Raw genomic sequence first — 21190 nt, 5'->3', positions numbered from 1 at the left:
ATTTTTGGAGATTTGCACGTCAGGGTATGATGAGTTTCGATGCAGAAGTATAATTTGGCTTTTTCGAGTCAAGAGTCCACCCCCAAGTCTCTGGTGTTCTAGTACCTAGATATAATTTTCTCACCCATTTCATTGTATCAGCAAGCACTGTTAGTTATTTTCAGTCTACTAGATGAGTATTACGATGTTAAAATGTTTTAGACTACAGATAAGTAGATGAGTGGTGGTGGTGTAGTGGTCTAAGCACATAACTGGTAATCTGGTAATCAGAAGGACACTGGTTGGAACCCCGCAAGGCACTCAACTCCAGGTTGCTCCAGGGGGATTGTCCCTGTAATAAGGGCTCTGTAAGTCACTTTGGATAAAAGCGTCTGCCAAATGTAGATAATTTATTTAAAATATGGAAATGTATTTCAAATAAGCACATAGTAATACTCAAGAAAGCTTTAAAATCTTTGTCGCATAATCCAAACAAAGCATATCTGTGTAATGACAGAACGGAATTAGCTTTTTTCAAATTTGTCCAAATGGGAGAGCACTTTGGAAAAAGCTCAGTTTTCGCTGGACAAAAACGCTGTCTCCGTGTGAACGGAACCTGAAAACATAGAAGAATGAATGTGTTTTCAAACAGAAAAGGATTGTATCTCATCTCCAGCACTGTTGATTTGCCTCCCAGTTTATTTCGTCTCATTGATCTCCTTGAAAGTCATTTTGTCTTTTAGTTTATACAGCATTTTAAGCTGTTTTCAAAAGAAAGGTGTTTTTTATGCTATGGCCTCAAGTCTAAAGCATCTTCAAAAGATTCTACGCCTGCAAGGTTGTCAAACATGTCATATAATAACTGCTACAGAGGTTCAAATCTGGACTCAATCACGCACGCCCTGGCTTTGAACTTTTAAAAATAAAACACATGGCATTAAGGTACTTGGTGTTGGTTTCAAGTGCTTAATAAAGCATGGACTACTACTTGAGCCAGCAAATCAACGTCAAAGATATAGAGATGTCCACTTGTTTAAATTTAAGTCAAGATGAAATCAGAATTGACCCTGTTTACTTCCTACATGTGTATTCCTGATCGTATTGTGCCGGATACAACTGTGCATATTTTTACAAAGAGAAAATAAATGTCTTTGTAATCTTTCATTAAAATTAAACACTCTGAGCAGGCAGTTGGTTAATGTTAACATTAGTTATACATAAATTACACACTTCACCTTTAACTAACATTCTATTTTCACTCAGAATGCAACCATATGCATGGTTTCACAAAGGTGAAACACCCCATATGCACACATTTCTCCCTTCATACTCTCGTCAACTCTTGTATTTCTGGATCTACGTAGGTGTTTGGGAAATACAGATCCCATTTATGTAAAACGAGTAGGCACAATTTTGAAAGGCCCCTGGATCGATGATGTGCTTCAGGTCATACGGGTACACAACCATTTGAGCACTTGGATTCCTGAAGGGATATGCAGAGAATGCTGAGAGATTGATTTTTTTTTAAAGAACAGATACAACGGTGCCAGATTCACACACATCAAAGAAACATGGAAACATGGAAAGAAATATAACATCTGCCCACACAACATGACAATATTATAGTGTTTAAATGGTGTTAAAATAAAGCTATGTGCAGATAAATTATGGTCGGTTGTGTGTGCGTTTACAGGTGAAATGGTACGACAGGCGAGGGTTCTGGCCCAGGCCACCTCTGACTTGGTGAATGCAATGCGCTCCGATGCCGAGGCTGAAATCGATGTGGATAATTCCAAGAAATTGCTCGCTGCTGCCAAGCTGTTGGCCGATGCCACTGCCAGAATGGTGGAGGCTGCAAAGGTATGAAAAATAACAGGAACATTGAAAGTTCAACATTTTTGAACATGCACCATGATAACCATGATACTTTTTTCTTTAGTAGGCTACTTTTTGAACAGCTGCTTGAATTGCTGCTATGAATTGAATTGTTTTGACATAGTACCATGCTAATAATAGTTTTTTTGTTTGTTAACATACTATATGCCATGATAATTAAATGTTTATTTAAAGTTTTTTTTTGTCATGTAAAATGGTAGAATAGTTTTAATACCATGTTTTTGAATATCTACCATGGTAATGCCTTGTGTTTAGACATGGTACCATGGTAATACAATGTCTTTTGGATATGTACCATGGTAATGCCATGTTTTTTGAGATTTCATCAAGTTAAAACCATGTTTTTGGAATTGTACCATGGTATTGCCATGTTTTTGTTCATGGCACCAAGGTAATACCATGATTTGTGGACTTAGCACCATGGTTATACCATGTTTTTTGGAAATGGCACTGTGGTAATACCATTTTGTTTTTGGACATGGAACCATGTTAATACCATTTTGCTTTTGGACATGGCAACATGGTAATGCCAAGTTTTTTGGATATGTACCATGGTAATTCCATATTTTTTTAGATTTCAACATGTTAAAACCATGTTTTTGGAATTGTACCATGGTATTGCCATGTTTTTGTACATGGCACCAAGATAATACCATGATTTGTGGACTTGGCACCATGGTTATACCATGTTTTTTGGAAATGGCACTGTGGTAATACCATTTTGTTTTTGGACATTCTTATGTTAATTAACATTAATTCCACTGGGAATGCCATGCTTTTTGGACATGGCACCGTGGTAGTGCCATGATTTTGGACATGGCACCGTGGTAATGCCATGATTTTGGACATGGCACCGTGGTAATGCCATGCTTTTTAGACATGGCACCGTGGTAATGCCATGCTTTTTAGACATGGCACCGTGGTAATTCCATGCTTTTTGGACATGACACCGTGGTAATGCCATGCTTTTTGGACATGGCACCGTGGTAATGCCATGCTTTTTGGACGTGGCATCGTGATAATGCCATGCTTTTTGGACATGGCACTGTGGTAGTGCCATGCTTTTTGGACATGGCACCGGGTTAATGCCATGATTTTTGGACATGGCACCATGGTAATGCCATGCTTTTTGGACATGGCACCGTGGTAATGCCATGCTTTTTGGATTTGTACCAAGGAATAAAAAATGTTTGGACATGGGAACATGCTTATACCATGTTTTTCAGACATGCGCCATGGTAATCCCATGGTTTTTGACAGGGCACCATGGTAATACCATGTTTTTTGTAAATGTAACATGGTAATACAATTTTTTCTTGGCATGGGATCATGTTGTAACCATGTTTTTGGACATGGAACCATGGTAATACAATGTTTTGTGGTCGTTGCATCATGTAATATGTACTTTTGGACATTGTACCATGGTAATACCTTGTTTTTTGAAGTACCTTGTAGTATGATGTAAATGCCATGATGTATGAATAGACCTATATGTTCAGCATACTGTAATACAACAAAGTAACATGATGCAGCACTTTTTTGTAAATGTAAGAAAGTATACAATGCCTAGATGCAGATCCCAGTTATTTGAGTGGTATCTATGTGGGTTCATCCTTTGTCTGTCAAAATAAATGGATTTCTATTTGTTTAATGTATTGTAATGCAAGCACAGTTTAACTGCTCTTACAGTATTAGAAAAGATTGCCCTTTTTTAATCCAGGACTCCAGGATAAATTAGCTTCCCCTACTCTCACTTTTCCAACTCTGTGATACCTGAAAGAGCCTTGAGCCATGAGTTGGATTTGACTGAAGAGCAGATGGGCCACAGAAACCATTATCAGTTCCCACACAGCAATGCAGAAAAGGATAAATGCCCATGATGCGTTTAATATGGAGACATATGGAAGTCTGCATTTGGTTTGTTAGGCACATTTGATTCATGAAACATTAATTAAAACATCCCTGCAATTATTAAATGTAAAGATGAGGAATGTGCCACAGACAGTTTCCTTGGTAACAGAAATGGAGCAGACAGCCCTTTAATTTTTATTTGCATTGAGCATTTTGTAATGTGCCATAAATGTGTGGATGGCATAGCCAAGAATACTGCTAGCTGTGACAAATATTCCTTCACAGAGCTTGCTCAGTCTAGAATTTATCTGTGACAACTCTGTCCTCTCAGAATCATCTTTCACTTTGTTTAATTGTCAAGGAAGGAGGTAAAATGGAACCATGGAATCACATATCTTATCGTTAGAAACTTAATTAAACATCTATTTGACTCATCATTTAATTGGTCAATCAGAATTAAGATGTATTAATTTTTTTTATTTAAAGAAACAAAGCAAATATTTTTATTTTTGTGATGATACCTGTAAATGGATGCCACTTGCTGAATTAAACATGCCATGTAGTGAGGTCATGTGACAACAATGTAGCAGATAAAATATGCTATATACTGTTTCAGATATAATATATATATATATATTATTATTTTTTTTTTTTTTTATGGTATGTAGTATACAGCCTAAACAGCACAGTGATTAGTTAGCTAATATTCCATTCTGAAAATTGAAAGGCCAAAAATATTTAAGACAAATTAATGTTGCATGTTCACAGTACCAATTAAATGGGGACTGCTATAAAAGCAATTAGTCAATAATTGGTAAACTCCATAAAATGTTTTTAATTCTGTAATTGTGACTGAATTGTACCTGTGCAGGGGGCTGCTGCATACCCAGAAAATGAAGACCAACAACAGAGACTGCGAGAGGCTGCTGAAGGGTTACGGGTTGCCACCAACGCAGCTGCTCAAAACGCCATCAAAAAGAAACTTATTCACCGTCTGGAGGTGAGGAGATGCTCAGTGTATTGTAATCCCACCTTTACTTCAGGTTTTGCCTTCTGATACACAGTATGGATATAGTAAATTACTATAGACTCTGTGGTGCAGAAGAACCCAGCCAAATGTAAGAATGGATTATGAGGACTTAGGACTGGATGGATTTTCCTGACCTTTTTTTATTTTTATTTTATTTTAAGAATTTTACAATTATCTTGGGACTGTGTTGACTCGAGACCCTCAACCCCCTGCTGTCAATCAACTGATGTGGACATTTTTTGTTTGTTTGTTTTCCAGAATTCTTATGAATTCCAAAGATCTGTGTTTGAAAGACTTTGAAGTTCAGTTTGAGTAAATTACACTCAAGACAAAGACATTATAGAATGAGACTCATATATAGTGGCAAGAAAAAGTATGTGAACCTTTTGGAAATGCCTGCATTGTATGGATAAATTTGTCACAAAACACATTTTGTTTTAACTAATAACACACAAATTATTTATTGTTCTTGTACATATTGAATACATTCACAGTGTAGGTTGCAAAAAGTATATGAACCCCTAGGGTAATGACGTCAACAAAAGCTAATAGCGTCAGGAGTTGGCAAACCTGGCATCCAATTAATGAAACTAGATGTGTGGGGTAGAGATACTTTGACTTATAAAAAGTACTCAAACATTTTGAGTTTCTATTCAAAAGAAGCATCTTCTGACTTGGACAATCCCTTGCAAAAAGAGATCTCAGAAGACTTACGATAAAGAAAGGGGCTTGGAGCTTAAGCACATTGTGTTTGTCTGTACTTGTGACTTTGATGAAGATGAGATCAAATTTTATGACCAATTAATGCAGGAAACCAGCTAATTCCAAAGGGTTCAAATACTTTTTCTTTCCACTGTACAAATGACTGGGAGAAATCGTAACATAGACCATTTGTCTGTTCCTCAACACAAAGTCCCTGATGTGACCGTCCAGTGAAATTCATCAATCCGAACCTTGTTTTTTCTTCTTCTTATCAACAAAGATGGCTTTGTTCTTTCAGTTCTTTTTCCCGCTCTATCATCCATCATCTTTCCTCAAACAGTAAATATTTGTATGAAAAATGCAACTTGTTTTCTTTTTTCTTTTTCCTTGCCATATTTTCTAATACTTCAAAAGTGTTGCATGTGTATAGCAAATAGCACTTTGCTCTTTGGATATCCTGTGAAAACCTGTTATGTTACAAATAAGGACAAAGGACAATGCACTCTGCCATGTCTTTGGACCTTTAATGATCTTGACAGTTGTGTCATTGTTCAGTTAATGTCATATCTATCCCATTTCACCATTACAATACCAGTTACAGTATTTTGTGAGACAGAGATTCTGTTTTGTACCATTTTGTACCCCAATTATTGCAGATGTTCATGACATACATTTTATTTATCTGAAACAGAATGCAGCTAAGCAGGCTGCAGCGGCTGCAACGCAGACCATTGCGGCTGCCCAGAATGCAGCCGCATCCAACAAGAACACCATGTCACATCAGCAACTAGTGCTCAGCTGCAAGGTATTGTGGCTCAAGACACTAATGGATTATGGAATACAAATTTTAATTAAACTGTTTTCCGTTAATCTTTTTGTTTGTGGTTGTTCCCCAGGCTGTGGCAGATCATGTCCCACAGCTAGTGCAGGGAATGAGGGGTAGTCAGGCCCATCCAGAAGACCTCGGTGCCCAGCTAGCACTTATCATCTCCAGCCAGTGTTTTCTACAGGTAGTCTGTTGAATGGGTTGTACAACCTAAATTTTCTAGATCACATCTTATTATCACAACCTGTGTTTTCAGGAGATTTGTATCAACTGGGAATATTTTGGCATTTTGGCATATCTTATTTTAAATGTTTTGTCAGTAGAATGATCAACATCTATCCCTAGCAGCCTTGTCCCTGCTGTCTACCTTGACTAAGGTCTTTAATCCACTCACACTGGTGGTGTTTGTTTTCTGTTTGTCTTCAAACAGCCGGGTAGTAAAATGGTGACGTCAGCTAAATCGGCCGTTCCAACAGTAACTGACCAGGCTGCTGCGATGCAACTCGGTCAGTGTGCCAAGAATCTGGCCACCTGCCTGGCAGAGCTGCGCACAGCTGCACAAAAGGTACTTAGAGATCATTGTTTTACTGTAAGATCTTTAATAAAGAGAAGATTGTTGTACTAACCACACCACAAATGCAGGTGTAAAGATTTAGCATTCTACATCTGATCATCTGTCTCTTCTTTTATTTTAAATTAGAAAACACACATTGGAATGTTCAACTTTGGGGAATTTTTGGGTTGCCCAAAAAAAGATTCTAAAGGACATTAAAACCACCTGCCTAATATTGTATAGGTCCCCCTTGTGCCGCCAAAGCATCGCCAACCACAATTATACAGTGTGGTTATCTGAGTTACCATAGACTTTGTCAGTCGAACCAGTCTGGCTAGTCTCTGTTGACTTCTCTCTTCAAAAAGGCATTTCCATCCACAGAACTGCCGCTCATTGGATGTTTTTTTGTTTTTTGGCACCATTCAGAGTAAATTCTGGAGACTGTTGGGCAACAAAAAAACATAAAACTCTACATGCGTTCATTAGAAAGAGAGCTTTCATTTGATATGATTCATCTATTTAAGTGGTCTTTGAATTTTTTTTAAATGCATTATAATATTTTTACCACATGACGTCTAGGTGGCGCTGATTTGCGACGTAGATGTTTCATGCCTTATTTTGTTATATTATGTAACGTAACTGCAGTAGTGATGGTTATCTATGAAATGTTCAGATTCTAAGCTTTCAAAAGAAACCACATATGTCTGACCTATGTACATTTTAAGCTTAAACTTTTTTTGTGACAGAGTACCCCCTTTTGGACCTGCCGGCGGGTCCGCAGAGCCTAAGCTGTAATACAAGTAGTACACATTCAATATATTTATGTCTCGACATCAAAGCCCCCATCTGAATATATAGCATAGTAGCGCATATTTCGCACTTACAGTAAAACAAAAAATTGTAATGGGACTCTTTAGTGAAAGTCTTTACAAAACAACGTGAATACGCTAATATTACTAACATTGTTGTTTGTGTTTACTGTTTTATAGGCTCACGAGGCATGTGGTCCTCTCGAGATTGACTCTGCACTCAGTGCTGTTCAGACCCTGAAGAGTGAACTGCAGGATGCCAAAATGGCTGCACTGGATGGACAACTCAAGCCCCTACCAGGAGAATCGGTAAGTCTAAGTTCCAACTTATGTTTCACACATCAAGATGCAAAGATAATAGGACTCATTAGCAATAATTATATTTCAAAAGTGTTCTCATTATACCAGCATGCTCTCTTTTACTCTGGACCCCTGGGGGTCTCATGTTTAAAACTGTTGTGTCTGTAGTTGGAGAAGTGTGCCCAGGATCTAGGGAGTACGTCCAAGGCTGTGGGCTCCTCCATGGCCCAGCTACTGACCTGTGCCGCGCAGGGCAATGAACATTATACCGGTGAGATGATCACTAAGCCTTATATATATATATATATATATGTCATCACTACTGCATTAAATATTCAAAATGATGTGTCCAAACTGATTTACACATGTAGGACATGGTTCTGGATTAGCACTTTATGGTGAAGGCCTTGATTGATCAGTAAGAATGTTATTCTAAGACAAATACATAATGTACATTTCCACTGATGCGTTTATCTAAATCTACTTTCAATGCATTCAGAGTATAAATTTGATCAGAATGTGTTTTCCCTGGGATTCGAACCCTTGACTTGGGCATTGGTATTGTGCAATGCTCTATTGCCTAATTTGACTTGAATTTACGCCAAAATAAGGTAGAGTTTGTTTAGACACACTGCATTCAGGGTATATATTTTATCACAATGTTTGTTCCCAGGGAATCAAACCCATTCCCTTACCATTGCTGGCGCAATGCTCTACCAGTTGAGTCCCAACAACCTTTTGCAAAAATGTCTAAAATCACTTGTTTAAGGATGTGCCCATTTGAAGCCAGTAGCTCAGGAATTTAATGCCTTTTCAGAACACAACCGCTTGATCCGAATTAAAGGCATGAAAACGAAGAAGATCATTGTAATAACTTACCTTTAACACCCATCAATTTTTTGGGCTGGATCGTTGCTCTCAGGAGAACCTCTGTAGAAATATTTTAATGCCCCACTCGAACAGGAAACACTTCTCAAGCTAAGGGTATAACTAACCCCAATCGCTCATTAATCCTATTTTCACTAGATTTAACATAGCATAAGCAATTAGGCTCTACTTGGCTGGATAATGCAATTTGATGCAATTTGCCCACATTCGTGTTCTGTTTTTAAGTAAAGGCCAGATCCCATATAGTGCCTCATTTTCTTTCCACATTCATTTTTCTGAACAGAAGGGGCATTGTGGGTCAGCCATGCACCAAAACGAGGCTGAAAGCTTGATTTGGAAAGTGGTGTTTTGGCTTGTCCTTTGCATTATGCTCCAGTAATAAAGATTTATTAAAATATGTCCCTAATTTTGCCATACTGTAAACATTTTTTGCAGTTATGTAAAGTATTTGGAATGGAGATGAGGTGATCCAAAAGCAAGGCATTGTATGTAGTATCAGTGAATGTGTTGTTTATTTATAATGTAAACATATGGTAATGGTGCAAGATTGTACAGTAGCAGTCAACCAATATGTGTTTTTCAATTACGGAGTGGTGGTGGTGTAGTGGTCTAAGCACATAACTGGTAATCTGGTAATCAGAAGGATGCTGGTTCGAGCCACACAGCCACCACCATTGTGTCCTTGAGCAAGGCACTTAACTCCAGGTTGCTCCGGGGGGATTGTCCCTGTAATAAGGGCTCTGTAAGTCGCTTTGGATAAAAGCGTCTGCCAAATGCATAAATATAAATTACTGATACCAATGCTGATATCTAGAGACTAGGGTCGCCTATGACTAGAATTTTGATACCGTTTATAATGTTTACATTTGAGCAAAGTTTAAACTTTTAAGCAATCCGATTAATTGTATTTATCCGATGATGCCAATAATCTCTGAATGCAAAAAAATTTAAGATTCGATCAACCACTATATTGGCCAGACTGACTAATCGGCCATTCTGATACTAACATTTAATACAAAGGTCTAATACATGTGAGAGTGACTCAGCATGTTTCATTTGTGCATGTGTGTATATTTGGGCATGCTTGTGGAAGGTGTCGCCGCAAGGGAAACCGCTCAGGCTCTGAGGACACTGGCCCAGGCCGCGAGGGGAGTTGCAGTGAGTACCGTGGAGCCCCAGGCCGCGGCCGCCATGCTGGATTCTGCCTTTTACGTGATGGAAGGCTCGGCCCTGCTAATTCACGAAGCCCACCAAGCCCTAGTGTGCCCTGGAGATGCTGAGAGCCAGCAGAGACTAGCGCAGGTGGGGCATTTATAGATTAAACATTAATTACACCTATATCAATGCACATATATTTCCCATCAAAATCTATCTAATAACAAGTAGACTAGTAAATATGGCAGATTGGCTAAACAATTTTCTCAAGTGTGGCAAGGTTGTGACTCTGGACTGATTCTGCTTCAGCACCCAGATTTTACATTGGGTATCAAGTGGCAACCCAACAAAACCACAAATTGAATGCACTTTACGTACTCGTTTTCTCTGAATCTGAGCATTGGTGAGCCTAACCGTTTTTGGTCTTAACTGTTTTTATTCTAATTCATGCTTTTATGCTCCTTATGATTTCAGAGAGCATAGTATTATTATTTTTTTTTCTTTTCAACTATGTGGAACTGGATTAATCTCCCATTACTCCCCTTCGGCAATTATCTCCTATAAACAAAACTATTTTATTTCTCTATTACCCAGCGGCCCAATTTATGGAAGGTGCCAGTGCGCATCCTGATTTCCACAGGTTCCTTTGGGAGACAAACATATTGCTTGACATATGTCTTTGACAGTGGCATAATTTAGTGACATGGAATTCTCTGTTCTGCTGATGGGCTGATTAGAATTTTAGATTCACACAGCATCTCCCTGAGCCATTGTAGAGTTATTGGTGTGTGTGTGTGTGTGTTATGCTATGCTATAAATGTGGTTTAGGAGGACATGTCTAGTTTCCCCATAATTTAAATCACTTAAAATCATACTAAACTATGTTTTTTTTTATATGTAAAACTGCAGAACGTTTTTGTGAGGTTTAGGGTTAGAGGATAAAATCTATTGTCAGTAATAATAAAAAGTATAAAAATCATTGTCTATGGAGAGTCCTCATAAGGATAGCTGCATCAATGTGTGTATGTGTGTGTGTTTCAGGTGGCAAAGGCTGTCTCTCACTCTCTGAATAACTGCGTGAACTGCTTACCTGGACAGAAGGATGTGGACATGGCTCTCAGAAGCATCGGCGAGGCCAGTAAGAAACTGCTTGTGGAAAATGTGAGTTATGGAACCATTGACATATAGTGATGATAGTTAAGGTTCAGTCAGCAAAGTATCATGGTACACCACAGTACTTTGTTGTAAGGGTGACTCCAAACTAAAAATGTGAAGTTAATATAGCTAGCATTTATTAGTTTAGGTATATGTAATTATTTTCTCCAATTCATTAATTCCAATAAAAGCTTAGTTTTCACTTTCCTTCAAAAGTACCCCAACCATGAGATTAAAGTTTATTTATTTTAATTAATCATTTAGCTTATTGAATTATGAGCTTAATTTGTTTGCTGTCATTATGTCTTTTCGGTTGTCTGCGTCACTACACAAATAAATGTGGAAAATATGTTACAGTATCTGTGACATGACAGCATGCACTTACATGACACAGCTGTAAACTCAGCCATAACTGATATTTCACCCTCTCCTGGTTCTCCAGCTTCCTCCATGTTCCAAATCCTTCCAAGAGGCCCAGACGGACCTGAACCACACAGCAGCCGAGCTGAACCACTCTGCTGGGGATGTGGTGCAGTCAACAAGAGGCACCAGCAGCCAGCTGGCTGTGGCGTCCGGCAAGTTCAGCCATGACTTTGATGAGTTCCTAGATGCCGGTATTGAGATGGCCGGACACACTCAGGTGCTTTTATCGCAACGTTTACTTGTTGTTGAATGTTGTTCTATGAACACGTGCTTCAAATTGACATATTTGGCTGTAAAAAACTCTTTTTCTCTCAACCATGGAAGGTTTGGCTGCTTAGTTGCGACAGTTAGCCCAGATGAACTGCAACATTATGCAACAAGAAAAGCATTTTCCTCCATTGACTGCTAACATGAAAAATATTATAGTAGTTAATCAAGTCTAAACAACCAATTTTATGGAGGGTGCTTAATAGTGTGAAATGTCTGATCTTGCTTAAGAACACTATTTGAGTCAGGGTGACTAGTCAGCCCCGCCCAAAGTGAAATTTAATTGGTCCAAAATCACTCATGGCTTTATTTTAAACAGTAAATATGCTCTTGTTGGCTGTGATTGTTACTTTGTAGCCTCAAAATTAATTGACGCTCAAAACATGTCACATCACGCCTGGATACACTGTGTAATTCTCATGTTAACATGTATGTATCCAGATGTGTACTTAATCATCTAAATCCGAAACCTGCTCAAGAAGAATACAAAATGGTTGTCATTTTTTCCAACACCTTTTAAAGGCATTTTTCACCCAAAAATGAAAATTCTCTCATCATTTACTCACCATCATGCCATCCCAGATGTGTATGACTTTCTTTGTTATGCTGAACACAAAGATTTTTAGAAGAATATTTCAGCTCTGTAGGTCCATACAGTGCAAGTGAATGGTGGCCAGAACTTTGAAGCTCCAAAAAGCACATAAAGACAGCATAAAAGTAATCCATACAACACCAGTGGTTACATCCATGTCTTCAGAAGCGATATTATGGATGTGAGAGAGAAACAAAATCAATATTTAAGATTTTATTTTACTATAAATTCTCCTCTCTGCCCAGTAGGGGTGTATGCATGAAAAATGTGAATCGCCAAAAATAAAAGAAGAATTGGAAAGTGAAATTGGAAATTTACAGTAAAAAATTTCTTAAATATTGATCTGTTTCTCAACCACACCTGTCATATCACTTCTTAAGACATTGATTTAACCACTAGAATCGTATGGATTACTTCTATGCTGCCTTTATATGCTTTTTGGAACTTCAAAATTCTGGCCACAATTCACTTGCATTGTATGGACCTACAGAGCTGAAATATTCTTCTAAAAATCTCCATCTGTGTTCTGCTAAAGAAAGAAAGTCATACACATCTGGGATGGCATGAGGGTGAGTAAATTATGAAATTGTAATTTTTGGGTGAGCGATCCCTTTAAATGCATTTTAAAGTTGATTAATTTGGTAATTAGTGCCTCTCATCTAATTCACTCAGGCACATAATTGTCCCAGAGAGCATGACGGCACTCCATCCTAATGAAATCGTTGACGATGTTCTGTTCTGCATGTTTTGTTCATTAATTTGGAGAGGCGCGTGAGAAGAGCGGGTGATGGAGCCTGACATGTCCAATGAGAGACATAGACATCTGGACAAAACTAGACTTTGGACTATTGGCAAATTGTTTGGTTCACCCTGACTTCCTGAAACTGCATGCCACTCAGATAATCAGAATTGAACTAGCATTTTTATGTATTTTTTTGTTACTTGTATCAGATAGGTAATTGGTTGATATGATGTCAAAAACTAATAACCCTCTAAAAAATGTAAGGTTATATATTATCGATAAAAGAATGCCATTGCAATTTTTTTCTGATGAAATAAAAAACTAAGAATATATTGTTTGCTTACTAAATACCTTCACTGCTAGCTAAGCTGCTTTGTTCTGTTTCCACAGTCCAAAGATGACCAGGTCCAGGTGATTGGCAACCTGAAGAACATCTCCATGGCATCCAGCAAGCTGCTCTTGGCCGCCAAGTCCCTCTCCGTGGATCCAGGGGCCGCAAATGCCAAGAACCTCCTCGCAGCTGCGGCCCGGTAGGAATGAGATTCAATCGTAGGTTTGGGAGAGTTTAGAATTCATTAACCCATTGGCCTGCCCAGCAGTTAACGGCTAAAATCATCTATTCAGTTTAAAGTTTTCATGCAGAGCTGAATTGTCTGTGAGCGTGTGAGAGAGAGAGTTAGATGTATGTGGGTGTGTTTGCATGTGTAGCTTGTATCCCCTTAGGTAGAGCAGCTGCTCCTGAGGGTTTTGGGCTAGATTGATTTCTGTTTCCTTAATGAGGAAACAAACACACATGCACACACACTAGGCTCAGTATAGTGAAAGTGAACCTAGTTTTGCCATGATTCTGATGCATTTGTTAGGAGTTTAATGAGTTTGTTAAAAGTTGAGATTTTCACCAACTCTCTTTGTCATCCAAGGTGTTTTTTTGCCATTCTAACTGTTTGTGTGATTATCTGCTGTTTGTGTTTCAGAGCGGTGACAGAGAGCATTAATCAGCTCATCACACTTTGTACCCAGCAGGCACCAGGACAAAAAGAGTGTGACAATGCTTTACGAGAACTAGAGGTACTCGCACAAACAGTTGTGACAATTTTGTACAATTTCTGTGCAAAAACCTGCATCTTATTCACGACCTCTTAATCTAATTTTAACCATAAATCTATAAATACCAATGTGCTTTGAGATTCGAAGTCATCAGTCAGGTACACGTGCTTTGTGAAGATATTGATCTGCTGGTTAGTCTATTTATTATTCAGTCCCATGAATTATTGATGTAAAGTCTCATGACTAGTAATTTGAGTAAATGTGATTCCATGAACGTTTATGCATATATCCTCTCACGATTTAAAATAAAATGTATCCATGTCAAGCGAGTAGTGTTGGGTAAATTACCCCCATAAAAGTAATCCACTACAAATTACTAGCTACTTCTCTAAAAATTGTAATCAGATTACTTTATTGGGAACGTAATCACACTACTAATTACTTTTAAGTTACTTTCTAAAACAAATTTTTTTGTTTTGCCACTCAAATTCAAAATAAATGCATTCAGACATACATATGAACACATTTTAATTGTATTACACATCATTTTTTAATTCATAATTGTAACCTAAGCTATTCACGCTAAGTAGTTTAATACTAGGACTGTCAATCAATAAAAAAATTTTTTTATTAATAACATAATATGGCGATTCATTAATATAATGAATCACAATCGCATACCAATATTTGATTAGCAATAATTAAATATATAAGGAATAACAAACAAAAATGTGGGGAACCTTTTTCCATTAAGGGCCATTTGAGTATTTACAAAATTATTCGAGGGCCATACAGTTGCTTGCCATTTCTGATTATGGGTTGAAATTAATGTACGCATTGTACATTAATTTCAACCCATAATCAGAAATGGCAAGCAATTGTATGGCCCTCGAATAATTACGTGCTCGCACACAAAAAACACAAAGTCAGTCTATTATACAATATTTTGTGTTGTTATAATTGAAAATTATTTTGAAACATTATTTGAAAGGAATTTTCTTCAGGTTAATTGAATCAAGGCCATTTTTTCTTTTCAAATCATTTCTCAAATGGTCTCGTGGGCCTTATACGGCCCTGAGGCCTGACGTTCCCCACCTCTGGTCTAGAGCCTACAGCAGTGGATCTCAACCCTGTTTCTGGAGCCCCCCCCAACACTGAACATTTTGTATATCTCCCTTATCTGACACACCCAATTCAGGTTTTGGAGTCTCCACTAACAAGTTGATAAGTTGAATCAGGTGTGTTTGATTAGGGAGATATCCCAAATGTCTAGGAGGGGGGGTGCACATGGCCAGGAACAGGGTTGAGAACCACTGGTCTTCCGCAATCCATTTAGCTTCGGAATTCATCAATCTGTACAAGAAAGTCTTATTATAAGAGCTTTTCTAAGGACATGTCAGTGTACACATGCGCCAGACCGACACTTTTGGGCCGTCTGACTTTGGTTGCACCGCATCATAAACTCAGCGGTTTCAGGACGCCGTGTCAAGTTAAACAGTTTGGAACTTAGAAATACACGTCTCAAGACCCCTCTGTTCGATGTTCAATCCAGATGTGTTTGAACGCAAGAACGCATCCTCATCTTGTGCTGTCACTATTGTCAAGCAAGACTGATTGTGGTTTCTTTAACTGTACAATTAATCACACTGAATTAATATGTAATTGCTTAATTGTTTGAGATGTTTGGCTCACTCCATAGTGCTTTAAAGTAGACAATTCTTAGTAGAATTCATATGGGTTGCATAACTTTTGTGATCTGCGGCACGATGTAGAGGAAAGCCAAGTAAGCTATTCTGTGTCTGGAGCATGGGAAGCCTGGTTGAATTTTATGAACCTCGTGTGAGTGTTTCTGCAATAGTCTGCGTAATACTCATTTGAAACCAGGCATCTGAGATGTATATTCAGTGATTGTAAAGCAGTGAGGAGGTGAATATCGTTACATTTGCTTCGATGGACTGAAATGCCACTTGGGTGGTCAGAAATACATTTCAATGCCGGAAACACTGTGGTCCCAGCAAGTCGTGGTATTCTGCTTCACCCTCCAAAACAGTCCTTGGAGATCAGGAATTTCTCTGTGCTGATTACCGTTAGCACTTATTTTAAGTGCACATTTGTATCATTACCTGATTTGCACAATTCCTTTAGTGAATCGAGCACTAAAATAACGCAAACAACATGTGAAAAGGGCAAATCATACTTTGTTAATTCCACCCTCAGTCTCTGAGATGTAAATTATATTGTATCTTAGATACAGTCTGCCTACTTTTATGTGGTGAAGCCTGTTTTAATAAATCTACAAACCTTGAAATTCCTCTTTATTTTGAATATAAAAATATCTCAGACCAAAAGGCATTTTTATAGTCTCAAATCATCATACCCCCCTTCACTCTCTTTCTCTCTCTCTCCCACATACACACAGGCCGTACGAGGAATGCTAGACAATCCAAACGAGCCAGTCAGCGATCTCTCCTATTTTGACTGCATTGAGAGCGTTATGGAGAATTCCAAGGTAAAGAATTCTTTGCAACATTCTGAAAATATTCAAAAGAAATGAGCAACAGTTCATTTCAATGGGAGGTCTAACACATTTCTAACTGAGCAGGTTCTCGGAGAGTCTATGGCTGGAATCTCGCAGCATTGTAAGACAGGAAACGTGCCAGCATTTGGGGATTGTGTAGGTGTGGCGTCCAAAGCGCTGTGTGGGTTGACCGAGGCAGCGGGACAGGTGAGCTCATGGAATAGTATTGCCTGATACTACTCCCACAATATACCTGGAGCATTGCTTTAGTAACTCTTTCATCTGTAAAGACAACATGTAAAGTAATTTGCAACACATTCAGAACTGTTAAAATGTAACAGTTAAAACTGTTAAAAACTGTTAAATTTTTTTATCATATCCGAGTTTAACATTCAGAGACAACGATAGGCCATTTGGAAGCTTTGCTCTGTTTGTTTGAGCAGCCAGACATAGCAACATAATCTCAACCAATTGTGTGAAATTGGGGCTTGACCATATGTATGGGAGTATTCAGGAAACCAGTTTAAAAACAATTATTATTTGGACCCATTTTATGGTAGTTATCTTTAACTAGTATGTATTTAAGCATTTGATACAATGTACTTATGTAGATATGTGTTGTTGCATTGTACTTATGTAGTACCTACATTTAATTGCATCTGTAGTCACACTGTTTTACATTTTTATTAACAATACTTTTCTTTTCTTCAGAATAAACTAAGACATTGACCCTAAAGGCATATGTGTTTCAAGACATTTGCGACATTTCATATTTTACCATCAAACATGGAAATTGCCCATTTTTCTGTTAAAACTGCCTTTTTTTTTATAAATGTGTGTGTGTATGTGTATATATATATATATAAATATACTGTCACCCAAAACCCCTACTCCATTTTCAATGTGTGTGAAACTCTTCACAAGTGAATAAAATTTCAGCCTTTAAAAAAAGGAAATAATTAATAAAATAATCATTACACTTAATAAAAAATTACACTTAAAAAAAATAAAGTGGTTTTAGAAAGAATAAGCATCTAGATTTCACCGGGGTCTTTTTTGACCCACAAATGTAAAAGTTGCATTCTAGGGTTAAGAAAGTACTGGACTAGGATCCATTTTGATTGTTGTGGATGCTATCTTTAAGATTAATTTGCTAAAAACGAATCATTTCTTAGTTTCTCTTATCTTACATTGATATTTACATGTATTCATCTAATTGATACTTTTCCATAACAATTTACAAATGAGCTCTCTCCTTTCAGGCCTCCTATTTGGTCGGTGTCTCCGATCCCAACAGTCAGTCGGGTCATCAGGGATTGGTGGATCCCATACAGTTTGCCAGAGCCAATCAGGCGATTCAGATGGCCTGCCAGAACCTGGTGGACCCGGCCAGCAGTCCTTCCCAGGTGACTATTTAAAATGTTTCTCTCTGATTAATCCCTTTGGATTAATTCTCATTATGGGGGGGAAGCAAAATGTGCGTAATATCATGACAATAGTCCCACACTGTATAAAATCCTAATTGCCCTAAATAAAGGCATTCATTATTCTTTTATTTTCGCCTTTCTGGCAAGTTCCTCTTGTTGTTTTTCAAACAACATGGTTTCTGTTGTTGTTTATTTGTTGGTGTAGGTTTTGTCAGCAGCTACAATTGTTGCCAAGCACACCTCGGCCCTTTGCAATGCCTGTCGTCTGGCGTCTTCCAAAACAGCCAACCCTGTAGCCCGAAGACATTTCGTGCAGTCCGCCAAAGAGGTTGCCAATACCACGGCTAACCTTGTCAAAACGATAAAGGTATGGCCTGAAATGAATTACCAAAAAGGTCATTTGGTACCAGATTAATTGAGAATGAATACATTTTCTGCATTAGGACGAAGACATGAGCTTGCCTGTCCATTTGCAACCTTGTACCCATCAACAAAATTGTATTTGTTTGTGGGTTGTAGTATTTTACAGTAAATGATCTTCCTCTACTGTTTATCTCAGGCCCTAGACGGGGATTTCTCAGATGAGAACCGTGAAAGGTGCCGTGTGGCCACGAGCCCGCTGATAGAAGCTGTTGATAATCTCTCAACCTTCGCCTCCAACCCGGAGTTTGCAAGCATTCCTGCACAGATAAGCCATGAGGTGATGAAACGCAAAAGACCAGAATATTCCATGTATTATTTATTCTCTCTCTCTGTATGTGCAGCTCAGAGTTTGCTCGCAGTCAATTTTGGTAACTAAATGATCCCACAAGGATAGTAAAACCTGAAATCATCTACTTAGTAGGGAGTAGCCAAATATCCCCATCAGGAAAATGGCTTAAAGGGGAACTATTATGCAAAATTCACTTTTACATGGTGTTTGAACATAAATGTGTGTTGGCAGTGTGTGCACACAACCACCCTATAATGATAAAAATCCACCCAGTCCTTTTTTTTATTTTTTATCCCTATTAATCATAAGCACTGTCTCAGAACAAGCCATTGGCAGATTCTGTACAAAGTGATGTCACTTTGTACAGGCCCTGCCAACCACTGCCGACGGACATGTTTGTTTGTGTGTGTTGTTTCGTTATAGCGCATAGTGAATGTTGTAACAGTATTTGTGTGTGTGTATTGCTCATCCATCATTGCAAAACTGCTGAAAAAACTCGACAACAAATAACTACATTTATCAAATAACCATTCGGAAACTTCCTGGTTCATTCTCAAAGTTGTTACTTCTGACGGAGTCTCTCCCTCATCAGTGTCTGACTCCGGTTTAAACATGTAGGGCTGAACACCACTCTTTTCGCTGTCAGTCATATTGCTTATGATGTCTAGTTATCTGAAGCAGAGACGTCAAAACTCCACCCTATTCTGGATACGGGGTGGGGAGCACCAGCTCATTTGCATTTAAAGACACATACACAAAAACAGCTAGTTTTTATTCCCACCCCAAAATTTGCATTTTCAACATGGTATAATAAATGATCTGTATTATATTTTGAGCTGAAACTTCACAGACACATTCTGGGGACACCAAAGATTTAAAGATTAAATCTTGTGAAAAGGGGCATAGTAGGTGCCCTTTAATAAACATCCTAAATATTGTCTTAATGAAAATGTATAACGGTATGGATAGGGTAAGTTAATATACAAAATCAGATACTGATATTTTCTTTCATAATTATATTTTTTTGTATGGGATGGTTTATATTTTATCATTCTTGTACATTTGTAAAAATGTGTCAAATAAAAAAATTTATTAAAAAAATGATTAGCTTAGTATGAAACAATAGAGGTCAATGCAAGTCCCCAACACTGCATTTTTTGTGATCCAAATTTAAGAAAATGTTCTTTCAGGTTTCCCCCACTGCCTACATAAAAAACTAGGTGACTCCTCTGACTTTGAAAAATTGCCTGTAATGTTGTGCCAAAACAAAGTGGTTTCTCCCCATTCATGTACTAACTTCCTCTTATCCTCTGTTTTACTGGAAGCCCAAAAGGGCAATGAAAGTTAAGCAGATTTTAATTTGTTTTAAAAACACTTTAAAGGAATTTTACTCACCCTCATGCCATCCCACATGTGTATAACTTTCTTTCTTCTGATGAACATAAATTAAGATTTTAAAAAGAATATCTCTGCTCTGTTGGTCCTTACAATGCAAGTAAATGTGGCCAGAAAGTCCGAAAAGCAGATGAATGCAGCATAAAAGTAATCCATAAGACTCCAGTGGTTAACTCTGTCTTCAAAAGCAGTATCATAAATTTGAGAGAAACGGATCAATAATTTTTTTACAATAAATCTCCACTTTCACTTTCAGACAGAGAGAGAGCAACTTAAAGCAGATCAAAGGCCTTTTGTGGGTTTGTTTACATTTGAATTTTTTACTATTGGAGTTTGAATTAAAAAGCATTCTGTTGGCCCATTTGATCATTCCGTCAGTGTAAGTCTATGGGATTTCACTGTGTGAAGACTATAAGTCCGATCATCTTAAAATGACATAGCACACTATTCCAGAACAGCCTGAAGGTCTGTGCCATGTTTGGTGGATTTAGCTAGAAAGCTCTTAGAGAAGTTAGTGTTAGAAATTTGTATCTTGTTTTAGGGATTCCAAAAAAAAAAAAAACTATTGTAGAATAACCGTATGTTGGCTTCGTCAAGCCAACATAATAATTGTGTTTGTTGTTTTAACTATTTAAGGGTGGCGATATTATAATAAATATTTGTATTATATATGCATATTTATGGAAATATGATTCAAATACTATTAGAAAAATAAGGCAAGGTCCTTTTGACACACCTTTTTCTATCAAGCTCTTTCTCTTTTTCTGGTTTGTAGGAATTTTCAAAGCCATTGCCAACCATGTGTCACCGTTTTGCAAAACCGTGATAGAAACGTTATTTAAATTTCATCGCCCTCCATATTACAGGATCAGATGCTATATACTGAACTCTAGTCATTTTCTTTCTTTACAACTTCTATTTCC

At 37.8% G+C, this 21190-nt stretch overlaps 1 protein-coding gene across 1 annotated transcript in view; it reads left to right on the top strand.

The window, feature by feature from the left end:
- The window catches only part of tln2b (talin 2b), a 111163-nt gene that overhangs the window by 46530 nt on the left and 43443 nt on the right, over positions 1 to 21190 (top strand). The window contains exons 19-35 of the mRNA XM_052119839.1: positions 1673 to 1839; positions 4598 to 4726; positions 6150 to 6263; positions 6355 to 6468; positions 6715 to 6849; positions 7827 to 7955; positions 8115 to 8217; positions 9928 to 10136; positions 11031 to 11150; positions 11587 to 11784; positions 13559 to 13698; positions 14143 to 14236; positions 16635 to 16724; positions 16818 to 16940; positions 17996 to 18139; positions 18366 to 18527; positions 18720 to 18860. Coding sequence (XP_051975799.1) covers positions 1673 to 1839; positions 4598 to 4726; positions 6150 to 6263; positions 6355 to 6468; positions 6715 to 6849; positions 7827 to 7955; positions 8115 to 8217; positions 9928 to 10136; positions 11031 to 11150; positions 11587 to 11784; positions 13559 to 13698; positions 14143 to 14236; positions 16635 to 16724; positions 16818 to 16940; positions 17996 to 18139; positions 18366 to 18527; positions 18720 to 18860 — 2312 coding nt within the window. The remainder of the gene's footprint in view (positions 1 to 1672; positions 1840 to 4597; positions 4727 to 6149; positions 6264 to 6354; positions 6469 to 6714; positions 6850 to 7826; positions 7956 to 8114; positions 8218 to 9927; positions 10137 to 11030; positions 11151 to 11586; positions 11785 to 13558; positions 13699 to 14142; positions 14237 to 16634; positions 16725 to 16817; positions 16941 to 17995; positions 18140 to 18365; positions 18528 to 18719; positions 18861 to 21190) is intronic.

This window comes from Xyrauchen texanus, chromosome 46 (assembly GCF_025860055.1).
Source record: "Xyrauchen texanus isolate HMW12.3.18 chromosome 46, RBS_HiC_50CHRs, whole genome shotgun sequence".
Lineage (NCBI taxonomy): Eukaryota > Metazoa > Chordata > Actinopteri > Cypriniformes > Catostomidae > Xyrauchen > Xyrauchen texanus.
This window is presented reverse-complemented; position numbering and strand designations above follow the sequence as displayed.